Below are 18,777 nucleotides of genomic sequence, written 5' to 3' on the forward strand. Positions count from 1 at the left end.
GGCCACAGATATCTTTGCTGTAAACCCATGTTTTCCTTTTCTTTTCTAGAATAGTAATTTAAAAGTCTGTGGCTTGGCATCCAGATGAACTATAAGGTATTTTTCTGTTCTATAGTTTCATGATTAGACTTTAAGGAAAAGAAACCAACTATGTGCTTAGGGTTTTTTTGTTAACTATATGCAAGAAAATGGCAACAATTTTCTTGGGGAGCAAAATTTACTTTTTCCCTGTACGAAGCTTTTCTGCACTCAGCGGCTTTTTAATGTCATGTATTATTTACTGCTAATAAAAATAAATTTAAAAACAAATACATTTTAAAATTTAAGTAGAGAAAACATTTTACTTGTTAAACTGGTGTCCTCCTTTATAAATGTTTACATCCTGTTCTTGCTCTTTTTTACAACCTTACAATTAGTGATTTTTAAAAATAATAATTCTTAGGAACGGTGGGAAGTGGAACAGAAATACAAAAGTTTTTGATGGTGGAAACTGCTATTTATTCTGCAAATATTTGTAAGTACCTGTTATAGGTCCTGGGCTGGGTACTTCCTCTTTTCTCTAACTTTTAGAAAGCTTCTTGTGTAAATACCCAAGCATTTTTTTCTTTGAGAGTTCTGCATGCTTAAAATGCTTCCCATAGATAAGTGATGGTCTGTTCTCCATGAATTCAGCAATGAGCTCACCTTCAGGGAGAATCACCCAGGGTGTTGAGGTAAGTCCCAGGTATTTGGTTGAAGCAGAAACTACATTGATGACCTGGCTGCAGGTGAGATAGGAAGTCGTTGTACTGTTTGAGGAGTGCGGGGAGGGTTGGAGGGAGTAGCAATCTTGAAATAGATCTGCAATATTGAGAAACTAAGAGATAAAGAGGAAGAGTTTTAAAAAGGAAAGTGGTAGAAGAGGAGATGGCTGGCAATAAAAACTGATTCAGGGACATTTAAACTTACTAAATTGTTGTATTACCCAAAAGCCGATTCTAAAGATTTGTAAACAGAATGCTGAACACACAAAAATAATGGTGTACCGCCATCGAACAACCTGCGGAGCACAGGCTAGGGCAGGTAGGCCATGAACTTATGGGAATGCCAAAGAACTCAATAATCAAGATAAAGATTTTCATAAAATATTGAAAAAATAATGTATGGTGAAAAATATCAACATTTAAAATAAAGACAAGGCTAGTATTCCTGTTTTTGTTGTTGTTGTTCTTCAGACTCCAAAAGGCCTTTGGCAGGGCACTGGTAGTGATCCCGCAGAAACTTCCTACTCAGGTACTTTTTTATTAGTGATACTTCCCAAAAGTTAGTCCTCACATCCTCGTTTCACATCAGTGAAAACTTTTCTTGAGTGTCCCAGCGTTTATCTGTAGGTCTCTTCTGTCTGAAAACCCATTTCCCTTAGTAACTGGCAGTGCTCTGATGACAATCTGAATCATCTTGGATCCTTTCCAGTTCCTTCCCAAACCACAGTGGCCACTCAGCACAGAAATCACAGACTGGCTGTTCTAGGGGTTGAGCAGGGGAAGAACCCGGATATGTTTTGTTTGGTACAAAGTTTTTTTTTTTAATTGAATTTATTACCAACATTTTACAATCAGAATATTTCACATGAAAATAATATAAATCTCTCGTTTCTTGGAAAATTAGAAAACCTCGCAAAAGCAGGCCCAAATTCTTCCATGATAGCAATGGGCAATTTAGAGTAAAGCAGTTCTACCTTTTAAGCCCTGTCTAGTCCGCCGCCTCCTACACGCTTTACTCATTTACGCTGCCTGCCAGGCCTCATGAGCTCTTTCAGTTTGCGACCTAGGAATGAAGGTGCGATGGCTAACACCCAAATGTTGGGTTCATTCGTTCTGTCTTGGAGAGCAAATGTTTTCTTAGTTGTCCTTTCGAATACAGTCTTGTCCGGACCGGAGGCACACAGAAACAGCTCACCTTTCTAGCCGGCAAACTTCTCACAGCCCATGAAACTTGCACTGCGCCCCGCACATTTTTTCTCCCCGGCCCTTTGCTCCAGAGCCCCGTCCCCTGCACAGGGCCTTCCCTGGGTCTCCCACCGCCTTCGTTCTGGAGCGTGGAGGTCGGGTCCCGGTCCCCAGGCGCAGCTCCCCGTCCCGAGCCCGGGCGCCCAGGCTCGATCACGGCGGCACTGGGCATGCTCAGAGTTGGCCGCGGGGGCAGGTTTGCTTCGCAGGCGCTCGCACTCGGCGGCCGGCGGGCGGGCGCGCGGCTGCAGCTGGAGCTCCGGCGCCTGGAGTTGGAGTTGCCGGGAGTTTCCCCTGCACCCCTCTCTCTTCCCGCGCGGCAGCCGGAGCCGGCGCGGGAGCCGCGAGAGGCGGCCGGCCAGCACCCTAGCCAGTCGAGCCTTGTCCGGAGCCCGGAGCTCCGCGCGGGGCAGCCCCCGGGGAGGAGCCTCGCCTCTGGGACGCGTGCCGCACGCTGGCAGTGCCCGGGCACGAGCCAAACTGCACGGTAGGGCCAGGGGAGGGGAGCGGGCGGGAGAGCCAGAGGCCGGGCCGGGGGGATGCGGATGCAGCAGCCGCAGCGACTGGGGCTCCCGGCGCATGGTCCGATGCGGGAGCCAGGGCGGGGACCCCGCTGGGGACTGGAAGAATAGGAAGGCGCCCCTATAGATGCTTTCAAGTTGGCGGGCGGCAGGATAGGGGGCTGCGCGCCCCGGCGCAGCTGCTTAGAGCGCGCCCAGAGCGATTCGGGTCCCGGGTTCCCCCTACCCTCAAACCTGGGACCCGGCGTGCGGGCAGGGTTGGGCAAGCCGCAGAACGGAGCAGTTTCCTCGGAGAAAGTTGAGAATGGAGCCCTTTTATTGTCATTGTCCCCGCGGTACTATCGGCCCGAAGCCCCCAGGGTGGAGGAGCTGAATGGGTCGTTGCGCCCCTGGGCTGAGCTTCTCTACCCCGCTGAAATCCATGAATCACCCAGAGCTTCGCTTCCCTGGCGTCTTCTAGGAAAATCATTCCTGCCAAAACTGAGGTAGGATCTCCGGGCGGGCACGGCTCCCTGCCTGTAGGGCGCTTATTAGGGCGATGCCCCGTCCCCAACCTCAGACGTGGCCAAGGGCGGCTGGGTTCCCTGTTAGCGCTTGAGGTGATGCGCGCTGGAATGTAGCCTCACACACACGGTGGGGCAACGTGGCTGGGGTAGGTGGCCAGCCCGATCCTTCCTCCAGCCTTTCCTTAGTTTTACAGCACCCTACCTTCCTCCCCCCCCCCCCCCCCAACCTCCCGCCCCCGTTCATCTTCGCAGAGACAGGGCCTGGCGGAAGGGCCAGGTGGAGAGTTTGGGTGGACATACTGTTCCTTGGGAGACAGCGTCTGGGTCTTATCTACCTTGGGCCCCAGGACTTCAATTCATAAGGAACCCTCTCCCCTTTCTATTCTTCTTCCTGTGGTGCTGAGTGGGAAGTATCACTAATAGGGCCGGTGGGTCTGCAGGAATGTCCACCTCATCCCAATGGCCTCCTTAAGACCGTGTTCCAGGGGACTCCAGGACCCTGGAAACGGCGTTGTGTGGATTGCGAGGGTGTGGAGGATGCTGATGATTTCTTTCGGCTCCACTTTTTTCACTTCTTGTTTTGAGTTTTGGGGTTTGGCCTGTGCGCGAGTCAGAGCTGTGCTGTCATAACCCGAGGGGGAGCGGGGTGGAGGAGCTTCAGCCAGGCAGTGAGCTGCTGTTCGCCTCGCCTCTGAGGCTGCTAGTGGGAATTGGTCCAGAAATGATTATGCAGGCTAGAAATATGCCTCCCTTTTTTTTTTTTTCTTTTTTGGCTGAACACCTTGGCTGTTGGGTTTGTGTGTTAAGTTCTTAAAGGGGTACCCACAAACTGCTCAAGTACCATATTGTAGAGGCTCACCATTTGCGCTGTGTGCTTTTCTGTGTGCTCTTTCCTAGGGGTAATCTGCTTTGGGGCACATTTTCAGGTGTGGGAATCACCTGGTGTGGGCGCATAGGTTCTAGAGCCAGACAGACCTGAGGTCAAGTTGTAGCTTTGCAGGGGATGTCTGTGCTGACAGGCAAATTGTTAGGCACTCAGAACTTCAGTTTTGTGTTCTGTCAGATGGGACTAATGGTGACTTTATCTCCTTTCATTGCACGATTGTTGTGAGACTTGGGTGAGATAATGGAAATACAAGATGCTAAGAAAACTTGAAGGCACTGTTCATGTCTTACTGTATTGGTGCCCTTTACTCAGGTTTTTTTTTTAATTTAACCGATTTTTAAAAATTATAACAAGACATTTAAGTCTTCTCTGCCCACTTCTTACCAAGAGATTTAGTTGCTAAGGTCTTTGGAGCAGCTATTTATCTTCTTTTGTTCTCTTTCCTTAAATCCATCTCCTTTCGTGCCCCAGTCCTCCTATTTGTTTGTGGACAGCAGCATGGTGCAGATTAGGAGATGGGGTGGGATTGATTTATCAGTGTTCAGGGTCCTAGTCCCTGGTTTCAGACCCAGGGTTGATGAACACGGCAGCAGACCCTGGGCTGGAGCTCTGGCTTGCTTTTAACAGTGACCTTGAACTAAGGACTCAACCCCTCATTGGGGAGATCAGTCTGTGAGGTAAATAGTTAATGCCGAGCAGTGGCCAGAACAGGTGAGATTGTCTCCCACGCACTCAGTGAAGGTTTTTATCAGGCTCCTGACCCCCCACCCTCTGCATCTTCCCCAGTCCCGGGGCAGTGGTTCTCAAACAGGAGCATCAGAGTCACCCGGACTACACCTATAGCATCACTGACTTACGGGGTGATAGGGAGTAAGAGAATGACGTTTGTTTGGAAATGCCATCATTTTAATATGTCCTCTATAGAGACAGAGTGTTTCAGGAACTTGCCTAAGGCATTTTGTATTTCTAATACCTGTGTCACTTACTATTGTCCAGTTTTAATCATTCTGATTACTCTTCAAATTAATCAACTTTACACACAAGAAGGATAAGATCTCTCCTCCTTTATGTACTGTAAAGCATTTAGTCTTTGGCTTCTAGGTCACTCTTGGTAGACTGAGATTGGTAACCCTGATATTGATAAAGCCACAACTACCCCATTTTCTTTCTTCGGGGATCTCAGACATTTGTAGAGAGGAGGTTGCATAAAGTTCTGGCAGCTTGAACCTTAAGACCAAAGAACTTATGCGCAAGTGTAAAAAGAATTGCAGTGTGGCGTCTTTCTGAATGGACAGCTTACCCAGGCCTCGGGGGAAGTGAGGCGCACCCATGACAGGTGTCCCACAGTGCTCAGATTTGGTGGAGGCCTCCATTCCTTCTGGGGGATGGTGGAGTTGGCAGTAACTGAGATGCTTTCTTGCTCTTCCGGGGGGAGGAAGGCCGACTCTCAGGGGTGACTATGCCGCATCAGTGCAGCTTGGTGCGATTTAGTTTGTAATCAGGCACTTTGTGGACACAGCTAGTCTTAAGCTATTCTCCTTGTCCCCTAAGCTATGGCCCCAGGCTGAGAGCTGACCATGACCGAAGGGCCTAGACTGTGGCATTGATGCTTTGTATCAGAGAGGCCTCTGGAACCTGCTCAAGCCAGGAGGATTCCTGAGACGGCCTCCTAATGCAGGACGAGGTTCACGTCGCCCCCAGATGGGCTAAGCGTTAGAGAAGGTCAGCACTTAAACTAGCCTTGTGTTCCTGTGGCCTCACGGAGTCCCAGATGACCAGCATACTTTCTCTCAGCTTTACATTTGTGCTTTTATTTTTAAAATGAGTAGCACTAGAGAAACCTGTCAGTAAATCGGAGGCCTATGGGAAAACTCAGGTGTAGCACTTAGTGCTTTAGTAGATAAACCGCAAGGCCCATGCCTGTGGCCCTGACTATAATCAGCACTCAGTGAGGAAACCATCTTTGGGTTGTAAATCTTAACCTTTACTCGCTAGTTTAAATGGTTTTGCCTACTTAACACAAGTAGGGGACATTTTTGTTTTAAACTTCTTTCCCATAACTTCATGTTTATATTTTGGGTGTTACCTCTCTTTTCACTGCTAGGATTTTTGCCAGTGTAGAGGAAGCTTTTTTCCTTATCGCTGTTGTTCACTGTGCTCAGCGCATGACCACATGATGTCTTTGCTCGCTTGGCTAAGTCTGTAGCGAGGCATCATTAGGATACTTTATTTCTCTTTGGTCCACTGTTGTCACTGTTCTCCTCAGCCTTGCTACAGCGTGCTTTTAAACTAAAACTTGGGTTGTACTGTGCTTGCTCAGTATACATTTTTCACACTTCATCATCTTCCAATTTCAGAAGTCCAGATGGCTCTTAAAATTATGAGCACAGTTCATGTATAGTTTCTTTTTTCTTTTTCTGTCATCTGACATGTTAATAGACTGACTTCCAATGGATGGCATTCTTTGGGGGTAAAACAAAGCAAGTTTGGTTCCTTACCCCCCGCAGAAAACATGGTTTCCACTCAGTGCTTTCCGGCTGGCAGCACTGAGCAGCGATCAAGTGAGCTCAGCAGTTCCCACAGTGCGTCCGGTGTCGGGTGGGTGTTAATAGGTGTGCTTTTGTAAAGGGCAAGTCAATTTGGAAGCGCTGCCTATTACATTTTTCCTGTCTCAGAGACTCTCCACACGTGCACCATCGTATCACAAATTCTGCGAAGTACTACAGTTAAAAATATCCGCAACAAAAACCTTGGTTGTATTTATTCAATTAAATGTTTCCCAGGACACAGCATTTTGAGGATTTTTGTGTATCTGTTGGGGCTCCGTTACTGAATTGGCACATTCAGCAATTCTAGTAAGTTCTTTAACACCATCTCTGGATGGGGAAGTTTCACCTAGTATATCCTTAAAGTAAAGGGCATTCATTAAATATGGATATTAACTGATTAGTTGAACTCTGTAGGTGCTTACTGTTGTTTTGTTTCTGTTTTTTTGTTTTTTAAATTTCAGAGTAGACAGAAAACATTCTAAGCTGTGTTGGCTAAAAAATTCTCCTTTATTAGACACCTAGAGACCAATAAGACTCTGGAGAGGCTAGACTAAGAAAATGTTGTGGACGATGGGTGACACTTTGTAGAGGAAAAGAGGTGTTTTAGTTTGGTGGTGTAATGGAGCGGGACCGTGAAGACTTGTACTTGTACCAGCTTATAAGTAAATTTCAGAACACATAAGAGAGGACCATGCCTAGCTCAGTGAGATGGAGTGAACCTGTGGTGGTGTAAGAGCCTATTGTGAAGGTCTTTTCTTGATTCTGTAATTCACTGAGGGAGCAAATGAGTGCCAGTGACCACAGGACAGCTAGTTGTGGATGAACCGGGGGGCGGGCATAGCACTCAGACTGAAAACAGGGAGGGGTGATGCATGAGAATGAAAGGGAGACAGAATGAATTCGTAGGCATTAGAGGGTCGTAGTTCCAGGTACAGGGAAATTCATTAAAATGTAGGTCCAGCTGAAAAATATTGGATATTTGGGGAAAGAGTGTTTTTGGAAGACCCCCACAAAGAGGGGTCTTAACTAGAGTTTAAAAAAATAACAAGAGAACTTTTACAACTTAACAGTAAATAAAATAACCCACTTTAAAATTGGGATTAGGATTTAAATAGACATTGCTTCAAAGACGATATACAGATGGCCAATAAATGTATAAATGATGCTCAACATCATTAGTCATTAGGGAAATACAAATCAAAACTACAACAAGATAACACTTCACACCCACTGGGATGGCTATAATAAAAAATATAATAACAAATGTCAGTGAGGATATGAAGAAATCAGAATCCTTGTACATTACATTGTGGGTGGGAATATAAAACGATGCGGCTACTTTGTGAAACAGTAGTTCCTCAAATGTTAAACACAGAGGCACTTCGTGATCAGTTCCACCCCTTGGTACATACCCAAGAGAATAGAAAACATACGTTCATGAAAACACTTGTGCGCACATGTTCACGATAGCATTGTTCATAGTAGCCCAAAGGCGGAAGTGACCCCAATGTCCATCAACTGATGAATGGATAAACAAAATATGGTACATCCATACAATGCCTTGGAAACATGCTACATGAGAAAAGCCAGACACAAAAGGCACACGTCGCATAACTCTACTACGAAATGTCCAGAGCAGGCCGGTTCATGGCGGCAGGCAGTGCGTTGGTGGTTGCCAGGGGCTGGGGAGAGGAAGGAATGGGGAGTGACTGATGATCGGTGTGCGGTTTCTTTTTTGGGGTGATGAAATATTCTGGAATTAAATGTGGTGATGGTTACACAACTGTGTGAAAACTACTGAATTGTACACTTTCAAAGGGTGAATTTTAATGGTGTGTGGATATCTCAATTAAAAAAGAAAAACAGCAAGAAGGCCACTGTGGCTGGGGGAAAAGGAGGGTAATAAGAAAAAAAGTGGTGAGAAAGAGAGCCAGGGTATCAATTTCAGGCCAAATTTTCTGCTCCCAGCAAAGAAATACCTAAATAATAATTCTTTTCTCCTTGTTTGTCTTTGGGTCTCCTAGGATTTTCCTGGTACTCTTTCATTGAAAGATCCTTCCCCTGAGTTAAAAGGGTTTTGTTCGAAGTTGCTCAGAGTCAGTGGCATAGTTTTCATGACAAGTGCCTTGTGATCTTCAGGTCAAAGTGTGTTTCTGGACACTGACTCCATAATTTGGCTTCCATGCAGTAACCCACCAGAGGGCAATTGGCAGTGTTGACTGGGCAACTTCTGTGTAGCTTCTCCCTTAAGATTTGACTGTGGTACACGTTTTAGTGTCATCTCCTGATTTGTTTATGGAGCTCTGTCAAGGCCTTTTAAAAACATCTCTGTATTAAACAGGGTTTACACAGTACTGGGCATTATACAAGCAATGTAGTTGGGTCCAGGGGTCGTGATATACCACAGGAAGTTTAATGCCGCTGGAGCTGAGGCCCCTGTCCACTTGGTAGAGATATTTCTTCTGTTTTTTAGCCATGTGTCGCATCTGTGTCTCTCTACCTCATGGACAGGAAGCACCTGGGGATCTTGTTAAAGTGCTAATTCGGTAAGGCCTGGGCTGAGGCCTGAGATTCTGAAGTGTTAACAAGCTCCCACTGAGGCGGGCACTGCTGGTGCATGGATCACTCGGAGTCTGAGCTGACGCAGTGCGGAGAAGATGGCTTGTCGTGGGACAGAGCTGAATGTGAAAGGTGGCTCCACCTCTCATTGCTGTGGGAACTTGGGCAAGGTAATGAACATCTGAGCCACAGTGTTCCTGTCTGTAAGATCCAAGTAACATCTAGCTCTTGGAAAAGTGTCTGACATGATGATGCACCTGGAATGTTAAGTATTATTTGCCCTTTTTTCCCCTCCTCACAAGGACTACAAATTCCATGGCAAGGACAAAACAACTAATATATAAAATAAAGCTACAGGTTTTTAAGAGGTTTTGATTTGTGTGGGTGGGATTGGGGTGAGGAGAGGATGTAGGGGAAGTGGGATAATGAATCCCAGTCCTCAGGTCAACATTAATTTGCTTATTGGCCCACAGATAACCATAGTGTTTTTAAAAGATTTATTTATTTATCTTTAGTCAGAGGGGAAGGGAGGAAGAAAGAGAGGGAGAGAAACATCAATGTGGGGTTGCCTCTTGTGCACCCCACTGGGGACCTGGCCCTGCAACCCAGGCATGTGCCCTGACCAGGGATTGAACCAGCAACCCTTTGGTTTGCAGGCTGGTGCTCAATCCACTGAGGCACACCAGCCAGGGCAGATTACCATGGTTTTAATAAAGTCACTGTGCTAGTCTCTCCTACGTCTGGATAATTCTTAGTCAGGATGTTGGGTCTTCGCTTTCATGCAGTTAGCTTCTGTTTGACCAGAAGAAGCTCATCTGTGAGCTGCTCCGCTGTTGCTGTGCTTCCTGGGTGGGGTGGTCTCAGCCCATCCCCTCCTCGCTGCCTTCCCCTCTCCCTGGCATTTCTCCCTTATGAAGACCAGACAAGCAAAGGAAGCTAAAATGCCAAACACTGAGCTTCATTAGCAACGTGGGATACGTTTCTGGGGATGAAGCTGAAAATATTTGCTTCATTGTTGACTTCAGAAAACTGGGCATTTCTTTAGTTTACCTTCCGAGAGTCTGTTAACCTTGGATGGGTTAAATTGAATTAGGTTAATGGGGATCAGCCAGAGGAAGAACTGGGCACTAAATCCTGGCACTGTCTGTAATTCTCCCACCTGGAGCCTGTGTAGCTTGCCTCATGGAGCCTCAAGCTTCCTTCGTTGCCATTTGGAACCAATAGTAATCCCTGCTGGGCTGCCTCCTGGGGTTGGTGTGGGGCTCCAATGAACGGCTTGGGCGAGGGCACTGCGACCTCTGGAGGATGCACCTGTCTGCAGAGTTGGCTCCGGTCCCCCCTCGGTGCTGGCTTGGGTACTTCTGTCCTCACAGGGTCATACCGGGTGGGTTGTGGCTTCTTAACTTTTGTTCTGTTTCCATTGCCTTTTCCTCACTTGAAGGAAGGAAATAAGAGATTGTGTTTGCATTTCAATTAAATGGACGGATCCTTTTCACTTTCTTCTGGGGGAAGAAAAGAAACATTATTTTTAAGATTTTAGCAAAGCCACAAGTGCAGTAAAGCAAACTAGTTTCCAGTCTTCACAGCCTCACATTGATTGTTTTCCTAAGGATGGTGATTTCATCCTATCAGGCTCTGTTCACCTTCCTGTTTGACCGTTTTTGTTTTTGGGGGTTGTGTTTTTTTTTGTTTTTTTTTTTTGGTAGATTGGCAGGTGTGGGTCTTTAATGACTAATGACTTTGAAGGAAACAAGATGATTCACTTTGTCACCGTGCCTGGGCTGAGCATTTAAGCTGATGCTGCACCCGCCTGGAATAGTCACAGATAAGGTGTTCAAGTGGAAGCTCAGCTGGCTAGGCCTCGAGGCACTGGCTGTGCTTCCAGAAGGTGGAGGTGGGGGTGTCATGTGGAAGCGGGAGTGATGTGATTTCTGAGGTGAGTGAATGCCTGTGCTGCAATGTCCTCACCTTTTATAACCACTGTTGGTAACTAGCTGTGGTCACAGAGGGTGCTTATCAGTGAGCTGTCCTTTGTTTTGAGACTGCCTAGGAGTATGTGACCTCACACAGTCTGAGGTGAAAGCCAGTGCTATCTACTAGTTAAGAAATTACTGTTATTCTTAAATATAATCTACCCTATCATTAAGGTAGGGATAAGGAAGCTGTCCTGCTGCTGAGAAGGAGCTAGGTGTTCCTGAAGTAAGTCCTTTAAAAAAAATGAAACCCTGCCCTGGCTGGCATAGCTCAGTGGATTGAGTGCGGGCTGGGAACCAGTGTCACAGGTTCGATTCCCAGTCAGGGTACATGCTGGGTTGCAGGCCATGACCCCCAGCAACCGCACATTGATGTTTCTCTCTCTCTCTCTCTCTCTCTCTCTCTCTATCTCCCTCCCTTCCCTCTCTAAAAATAAATAAATAAAATCTTAAAAAAAAAAGAAACCCTTACACAACTATAACAATAGTTAAAAAAAATAACTACCTTGATGGTAGAAATTTGGCATTTATATAAAGACCTCAATGCTAATAAAATGGACGTTTGTCCCAATTTCACCTTTGCACAATGAGATTTTTTCTTTTTAATCGGATTTTTTTCCTGACATTGCCAACCCTGGTCTACCTAGTGATTGACTTTTAGAAAGGAACTGGGAATCCTGAATTCAGGTGCCTTGTGTATAAATAGCCCTTGCTCTCAAATCCTACTAGACTGTGAATTTTTCCAAAGGCAAGGTGTATCCCTAAGGCCTAGCGTGTCTGCCATATAAGAGAGAATCAATAAAAATATGTTGATCTGGATAGCTACTTTCTTCTGGGACTTTCCTCCACTGCCTAGTTTATGCATTTTTCTGTCAGTATATTATTTTTATTATTTAACATTTCCCTAGAGATCCTTATGTGCTAACCTAGCAAACAGTTCTAAGCACTTTACAAATGCTGATTTCTTTCATTCACACAAGTGTCAGAGGTGGGAACTGTTACTTATCCCTATTTGACAGTGGAAAAAACTGAGAAAGAAAGAAAGGTCAAGTGAAGTGTCCAAGATCCCGCAGCTGGGAGCTGAACCTGGGTGCTCCAGTCTCAGGGTCCCTGCTCTCAACAGTAGTTCGGCTTAGCCTAAGTAGACTCCCCTTCCTGCCTGTTCCGGCTCTCATGTATTGCCCTTCTTTCCCGCCCCCTGCCCCCCGCCCCCCGCATGGCTTTCCTGAGTCACAGAGAAATGGGACCAGACGTTCCTGCCCATCTCCCCTTCTTTCCATCTCCTTTGTCCTCTGCCCCCATTCTGCCCACCTTCAAGTTCCAGAAAAAATATGACTCTTGAGTTTGGAAAAACAGAGTTAATATGTAGAGCATGGTAGCTCATTGGTATGGGCCCATGCTTGGGGTGAGGCCATTCACGCAGGGGCTGTTTAGGACGAACTCTGATATCTGGACAAGGCTGTGGCCTCCAGCCCTGGCCTCTGAGTTTGCCGGGTGATGGGCGGTGTGACTTAAGTCAGTGCTCCTCAAACCTTCCTGTGCACATGAGTCACCTGGGCGTCCCATTGAGGCACTGATTCTGATTCGTCGGGTCCAAGGTGGGGCCTGGGATTCTGCATTTCTAACCACTTCCAGGAACAATGAGGTTGCTGGTGCGTGGCCCAAAACACTGATGGAGTCCTGAGTCTGTGCAAGGTCATGCCTGCTATTCCAAATGCTGTCTTGCCCAAATAGGTCTAATCCCTAACCTAGGACCCGAAGCGTGACATAAGAAACACACCTAAAGAGACGGATATGCCATTCATTGCAAGTTGCATGAAGCCAGTAAAGGAGAAGCTTCAAGTGGAATGAGAGCGAAACTGAGAGTAAAGGTAAAGGAAATGTGACGCTTTCAAAATGAAGCATGTTTTTTATTACCCAATGAGAGCAGAAAAGGAAAAGTACTCTATGATGGAAAGTTTATTACAAAGCAGCTCTAGAGATATAGCTGTGAAAATAAAACGTGTCATAACTCCTGCCTGACTTGAAATTCCATAAAGAACCTATCCTACTGGCCCCTAAGATTCTTGGAAATAATTTAGTTCTTCAAAATCTCCCTAAGTCTCTTTAGGTCTGCTAAGAGTACATGATAATGTCCTAAGAATCAATATTGAAATACCAATCTGTGGTCTACAAAGTATTCTCATTGTATCTCATTTGGGTGACACTGTATCTCATAGTTACCCAGCTGTTTTTTATACAGAAGGTAGTGAGGCCTAGAGAGTCCCAATTCCAGGAGAATCACAGGCTCACAAGGGACAGAGTTGGGGGCCGGCATGGGTGAGGCAGTGTGACCTGGTGCCCCCTGCTCTTCATATAGGCCGGCTGCTTAAATACAGTTAAGCCAATGGGCAGTTGAACTGGTTTGCCCTGTTTGGCTTTGCACAGGACAAGGCATCTAGATGGATTTGCTTTTTTAAAAAATGAGGCTTTTTAGGTTTAATCTGCATACAGAAACACAAATTATGTGTGTGCAGCTTAGTGAATTTCCATTCCGTGAACACACCCAATCCTAACACAGATCAAGAAGGAGGCCACCAGCACCCCAGAATCTCCCCTGTGCCTGCTCCTTCCGGCCTCTTGCTTCTCCCTGGTAGCCACTGGCCTGACTTCTGGCCCCACAGATAGCATGGCCTGTGTTTGAGTTTTATAAACACACACTCATACTTCTGTATTCTTTCATGTCTGCCTTGTTTCTCTCAATATTGTGAGACTTATCCATAGTGTGCTGGATTATATGCCATTGTATAAACATAGTGCAATTATTGGTTAGGGCCATTTGAATTGTTTCCAGTTTGGGGCTGTTATGAATAATGCTGCTGTGAACATTCACGTGTATGCATCCTCTGGCTCACAGAAGTGTGTGTCTGGGCATGTGGGTGTGATTGCCAGGTCCTGAGATGTGGGTGTGTTCAGTTTACTAGATATGGCCAGCCAGTTTTCCAGTGTGGCCGTTCCAATTTATATTCCCCTCTGGTGTGGATGAAGAGTACCATTCATCACTCCACACTCTCGCCAATGTTCAGCTTAAATCGTTTAAGTTTTGGCTATTCTGATGTTTGTACAGAGGCCTTTCATTGTGGTTTTAATTGGTAACTCTCTCATCACCACTTGAAGCTTAACATCTTTGCATGTGTATATTGGCATTTGGATACTCTCTTTTGGGAAGTGCCTGTTCAGGTCTCTTGCCTATTTTTCAGCTGTGGTGTTTGTTTTACTTTTGAAAACTAACTGAGTTCATAGAAACATCTATGGAAAGTCCCTGAAATCTACACTGAAGGGGGTGACCTGTCGGTAATATCCGATTGCATTCTGCAGAGCCTCTCCTCTAAGAGGCCAGTGGACAGGGACATGCAGAGGTCTAAAACCCTCCAGAGCATGTGGTCCAGGGGAATTGTAAAGTTGTGAGATCACCTGGAAGCTCAGAAGCACTGAACCTACAAGTGAGCTTGCCTTTTATGGAAGTCACTCTGGAAGACTGTAGACCAACTCCAAAAGTATTGCCGAAAACATCTTTGGAATTGCTTTGAGTATATTATTCTGGATATTTTTAGTTGACTTCAGAATACGCTTTGAGCATGTCTTTGGTTTTGGAGAAAAGCAAAAGACCTCTCAGAACTGAGTCCAGGGGATAAAGAGAGTGTTTCCTGGGTGATTTAAAAGCCATGGCAGTATGTCTAAGACTTGCCTGTAAAGGGATGGAACTTCCTTTCCTGAGTGAAGTGTGAAGACCTTAGTAGGGAGGAAGAAGGCACTGCACAAGAAGACTTCTTTTCCTGTTGTCTTTTAAACTTTATAATAACCTATGAGGCACTTACTGTTGTGAATATCCTACATTATAGATGAAAAGTATGAGATTTGGAAAGAGAAAGAGCATGATTTAGGAGTGAAACCTAGTGCCTTTTCCCCACCCTTCCTCACCTCTGACAGGTGTTGAAGGAATTACAAACCTGTCTCAGCCAGAAAAACATGCAGATGGTGAAGGTCTGGTTTCCACCCTGTCCTGCTGTAGGCCCCCCGGAAACTGGGGCACTCTGCCTTCTGGGGCTCTGAGGGGGGAGAGAGTCCAGACTCAGGCTTTGGGGCCCCACTATCTGGGTGCAATTTAAGGCCTTTCTGTGGCCAGCCTGGACTCATGGTCTGACCCATAGGTCTTAGGCTGTCTGTTCTTTTTTCGTCCTGGCTGGCAGGCAGCTACTCAGGAAATACTCTAAATCGTGTTAATGAATATTAACACGCTGCAGACTGTATTCTGTGTAGTAGTCTCTTTCCAGATGGACGCATGTATAAAATCAGACCACTAGGGGCAGAATATTGCTGAATTTTTTCATTCATTCCTGATCTTAAAAAAAAAAGAAATTACTAGGTAGTTTTCTCTGAAACACAGTGGGTTAATGGCTTGGGTGTCTACTAAAGACCTTCAGAAATAATCCTCAAAAAGAATGCCCTGGGCACGTTGCTTTCAAAGAGATCCTGGGGCATCCAGCTGCCCTGGAGATGTGAGGGTGCCAGGCAGAGACCCCAAAATACACTTGACTATTGCAGAGGCTTGTTCTCACCCCTCCTGGCTTGTGGGACACAACAAGCTGGCCCTCTTCTACCCAGACTGGGAATGTTGTCTGAAAGCTGAGTATGTAGAAAGCAGAAGTTACAACTTTTTTTTTCTTTTTTGGGGGGTGCACAGCCATAGCAGAGAAGTGTCTGGGCTTCTCTGCTATGGGTAGAATGGTTTCTTCATTTGGTGGCTTCTTCATTCTTAGCACCTTCTCTCTCCTGCATGGTCTTGGCCACCAGGGCAAAGCCCTGGGTCGTGGATAACCAGATAACCAAACCATTTCCCGTGCAGATTAGAATTCTATTTCATTCACATTCACAGTTTTTCCTGGATAAAATAGATGCTTGAGGTAAAATGGGAGGGATTTTAATGAAGACCTCCCCTGGTAAGGCATTTATTTTCTCACCAGATTTAATTTCCTATCGAGGATCCTGGAGCAGGAGTGAGGAGCCAGGGGTTACTGAGTCTGACCCATAGGTCTTACGAGGACCACTTAGTTTCCCCAGGGACTGCGCATGCCCGATGCGCCACCACACCTGTTTCCGTAGCAGACCGCGGATTCCTACACACATGTGCAGTTTGTCCACTGCAGGTTTGGACTTTGCCGGTGGACGTCTGAATTTATTATTCACCTCCTGCCAAAAGAAAGGCACTTACAAATAGTGCTTTGTCTTTAGAATTTTACAGGGCACTGAGTAAACACAAGATACACATTGTGAAAGAGGAGTAAAGGACCACCCACATCCTTATTTTCTGAGTGGGTGTGACTAATGACTAGTTCCTGGGTGTGTAAGTAGGACGCAGGTCGCAATCCCACTGCTGTCTCTGGCAGAGCCACAGTAAGCACTATCTCTTACAGGTACAAGGGTCTAAAGTTCTTTTTCTCCTGGAAAGTTTTTTTTTTCCCCCTTTTCTCTTTTTTAAATAAGCCTCTTGGATTGGGAATACGGAGTTTGTTTCAGTGAGCTGACTATTTGAGGCTTCCTTAACGTGGTCTTAATTACACATGTGTGGTATGCCAGTGCTGCCACCTTTTCATGGGTCTTCCAGCTCTGTTAATGAGGCCCTGTCAGTCTCCCCGTTTTACAGCCATCAAGGTGCAGACAGTTGTCCCTTGTTCTTAGGGTCCACAGCCCATGACTGTGCTTCCAGTCAGGCTCTGGACCACACGCCTGCTCTGCTGAGACTGGAGGTTCCAGGCAGCCCCTGGGGCTACTCCTGCGACGCTACCAGAAGAGGGAGGGTCAGATATTTCTTAGTAGGAGGCACATCACTGCGGGCACCCCCTGCATTTTAAATGTGCTCCACTTAGGTGAGTAGTGGGGAAATTCGCTGTAACAGGTTTCCAGGAGAAACGGATTTTGAGAAGACGTCCAATGACATCTAAAGAAAGGAAAAGACAGTTGTCTTTGCCTAAGGAGGCCGACCTGCGCCCCGAAAAGGCTTCCGCGGAGGTGACGTGGTGTTTCACGCCTGGGCTGCTTCGGAGCAGCTCCGCCTGGAACAGCTGTGGTAGGAGGCTCCTGCGTGCCTGCAGCCCTCCTTGGCCCATGTCTGTTAAAGGCAAACAGACAGGGCCCAGCTCCTTCCAGGTGGAGCCCCACTTCTTTCCTTGTTTGTTTTAGCACTGGGCCTGGGAGAAGGGAAAGAACAGATAAAGGTATTAAAGTTCCCCTTCCCTTCCTCATACGGGCACCACGTCATAGTGCCGTGCTGGGGTGCAGAGACCTGGAGAAGTTCCCAGGAAAGACCCCTTGTAAAAGGTAAGAGGTCCTGTTGAAAATCCTCCAGGGGCCATTTATCTGCCTCCATGCCAGGCCATCTTTTCCATTTTGCTTTGTATTGATTTTATTTCTGTCTTTTCATTTTTTCAATGAAAGTGGCTACTACTATGTGTAACCAATTACCATGGTGAGCAAAACCAAACAAGGTTTCTGCTTTTACAGAATAAAAAATCTGTACACAAAATGATTGCATAAAGTGTAAAATGACAGCTGTTCTAAGCTGTTTTGCGTGTGGGAGAGGTAGCTATTTGAGGGGATTTGGTCCAGTTAAGGAAATCAGGGCAGCCTTCCTCAGGAGGTGATGGTGAGTGGCAGCCTGAAGGGTGAATAGGAGTTAAAGAGGGAGGGGATGGCATTATGGAGGTGGCAGGATGTGCAAAGTCCCTGTGGTGAAAGGGGCCATGGTGTGAATAAGGGACAGAAGAAGGCCCCTGTGGCTGAGAATGTAGAATAAAGGGACATGTAGAATATGTCCCTTTAGAATATGTCCCTAAAGAGAATGTAGAATATGAGACAGTCTTTTCCCAAGAGTCAGGAGGGCTTCTGAGCATGGGTTTGAAGTGATCAGATTGACAATGTATCACTTGGGTTGCAGGGAAGAAATGGATGAATGGATTGTAGGGGTGTAAGAAGAGTTGTAGGTGGACCAGTATGGAGGTTTTTGCAGTGGTTCAGGAAGAAATGATGATCAGCGGACCAGGGAGGTAAAGATGGAGAGATGAGTGGCTGCTTGGAAGAACAGAGAGGGAATAACTGGATGTGATGGCTTGGACGTACAGGGTGAAAAAGGTGGCGTGGGGCCTGCTCCTTTGTTTCTGGTTCGCATGGCTGGGTGATAGCAGTGCCATTGTGTGGCTGTTGTTACGTCTTTTCAAGCAGACTATACAGGCCCTTTGAGAACAAAATACTTTTCTAATTTCATTTCAGATCGTCACAGTGTAACCCATCTAGTAGATACTCAGCTTTTGCTTACTGTACTGTTTGAATAGGAGGGGTTTCTTTAGAATGATTCCATGTGTGCTTGGTGGGAAGCAGCAGTTCAGGCACCACTTAGTGTGACTGAGGCGAGAGAAAAGTCCCGCAGTTGGAGAAGAACCCGCAGGCATTTAGCCATGCAGAGACAGGCCCTCGATTCTCAGGAACATTTCTCGTTGTTTCGAACCTCTTGGCACTTGAAAAATCTATATTTTTTCATTTACGCCAGACTCAACTATAAGATGAGTCTAGTGGCACCACACTTTTGGGGTGGCTGTGAGGGTTATATTTGATCATTTTGTGAAATATGGAGGGTTTTACACTAATTGAAGGGATCTGGTCATCTGTGCTTCTCCCCCCAAAGTCCTCCCCACCACTACTGGGTGCTGTTGCTCAGAGGGCACCAGCTGTGGGATGACAGTTGACTGTTGGTAGATCAAGT

The 18,777-nt window shown here is 46.3% G+C and overlaps 1 protein-coding gene and 1 long non-coding RNA gene across 3 annotated transcripts in view; one reads left to right on the top strand and one right to left on the bottom strand.

The window, feature by feature from the left end:
• Nucleotides 1-1,910: 1,910 nt before the first annotated feature.
• Nucleotides 1,911-18,777, top strand: part of STXBP6 (syntaxin binding protein 6) — a 243,683-nt gene continuing 226,816 nt past the window's right edge. The window contains exon 1 of one of the 2 annotated variants that reach the window (XM_036029635.1): nt 1,911-2,475. In XM_036029635.1, the coding sequence (XP_035885528.1) occupies nt 1,968-2,475 (508 nt within the window). In that variant the 5' untranslated portion in view covers nt 1,911-1,967. Of the gene's footprint in view, nt 2,476-2,525; nt 2,995-18,777 lie in introns of those variants that run through there. The other variant, XM_028507537.2, reaches the window with a different exon arrangement.
• Nucleotides 6,709-7,123, bottom strand: LOC118501390. The gene is made up of 2 exons (XR_004904037.1): nt 6,986-7,123; nt 6,709-6,955 (listed from the first exon to the last, which is right to left on the bottom strand). It is a non-coding gene; the product is annotated as an uncharacterized LOC118501390 (long non-coding RNA).

Source organism: Phyllostomus discolor, chromosome 1, assembly GCF_004126475.2.
Source record: "Phyllostomus discolor isolate MPI-MPIP mPhyDis1 chromosome 1, mPhyDis1.pri.v3, whole genome shotgun sequence".
NCBI lineage: Eukaryota > Metazoa > Chordata > Mammalia > Chiroptera > Phyllostomidae > Phyllostomus > Phyllostomus discolor.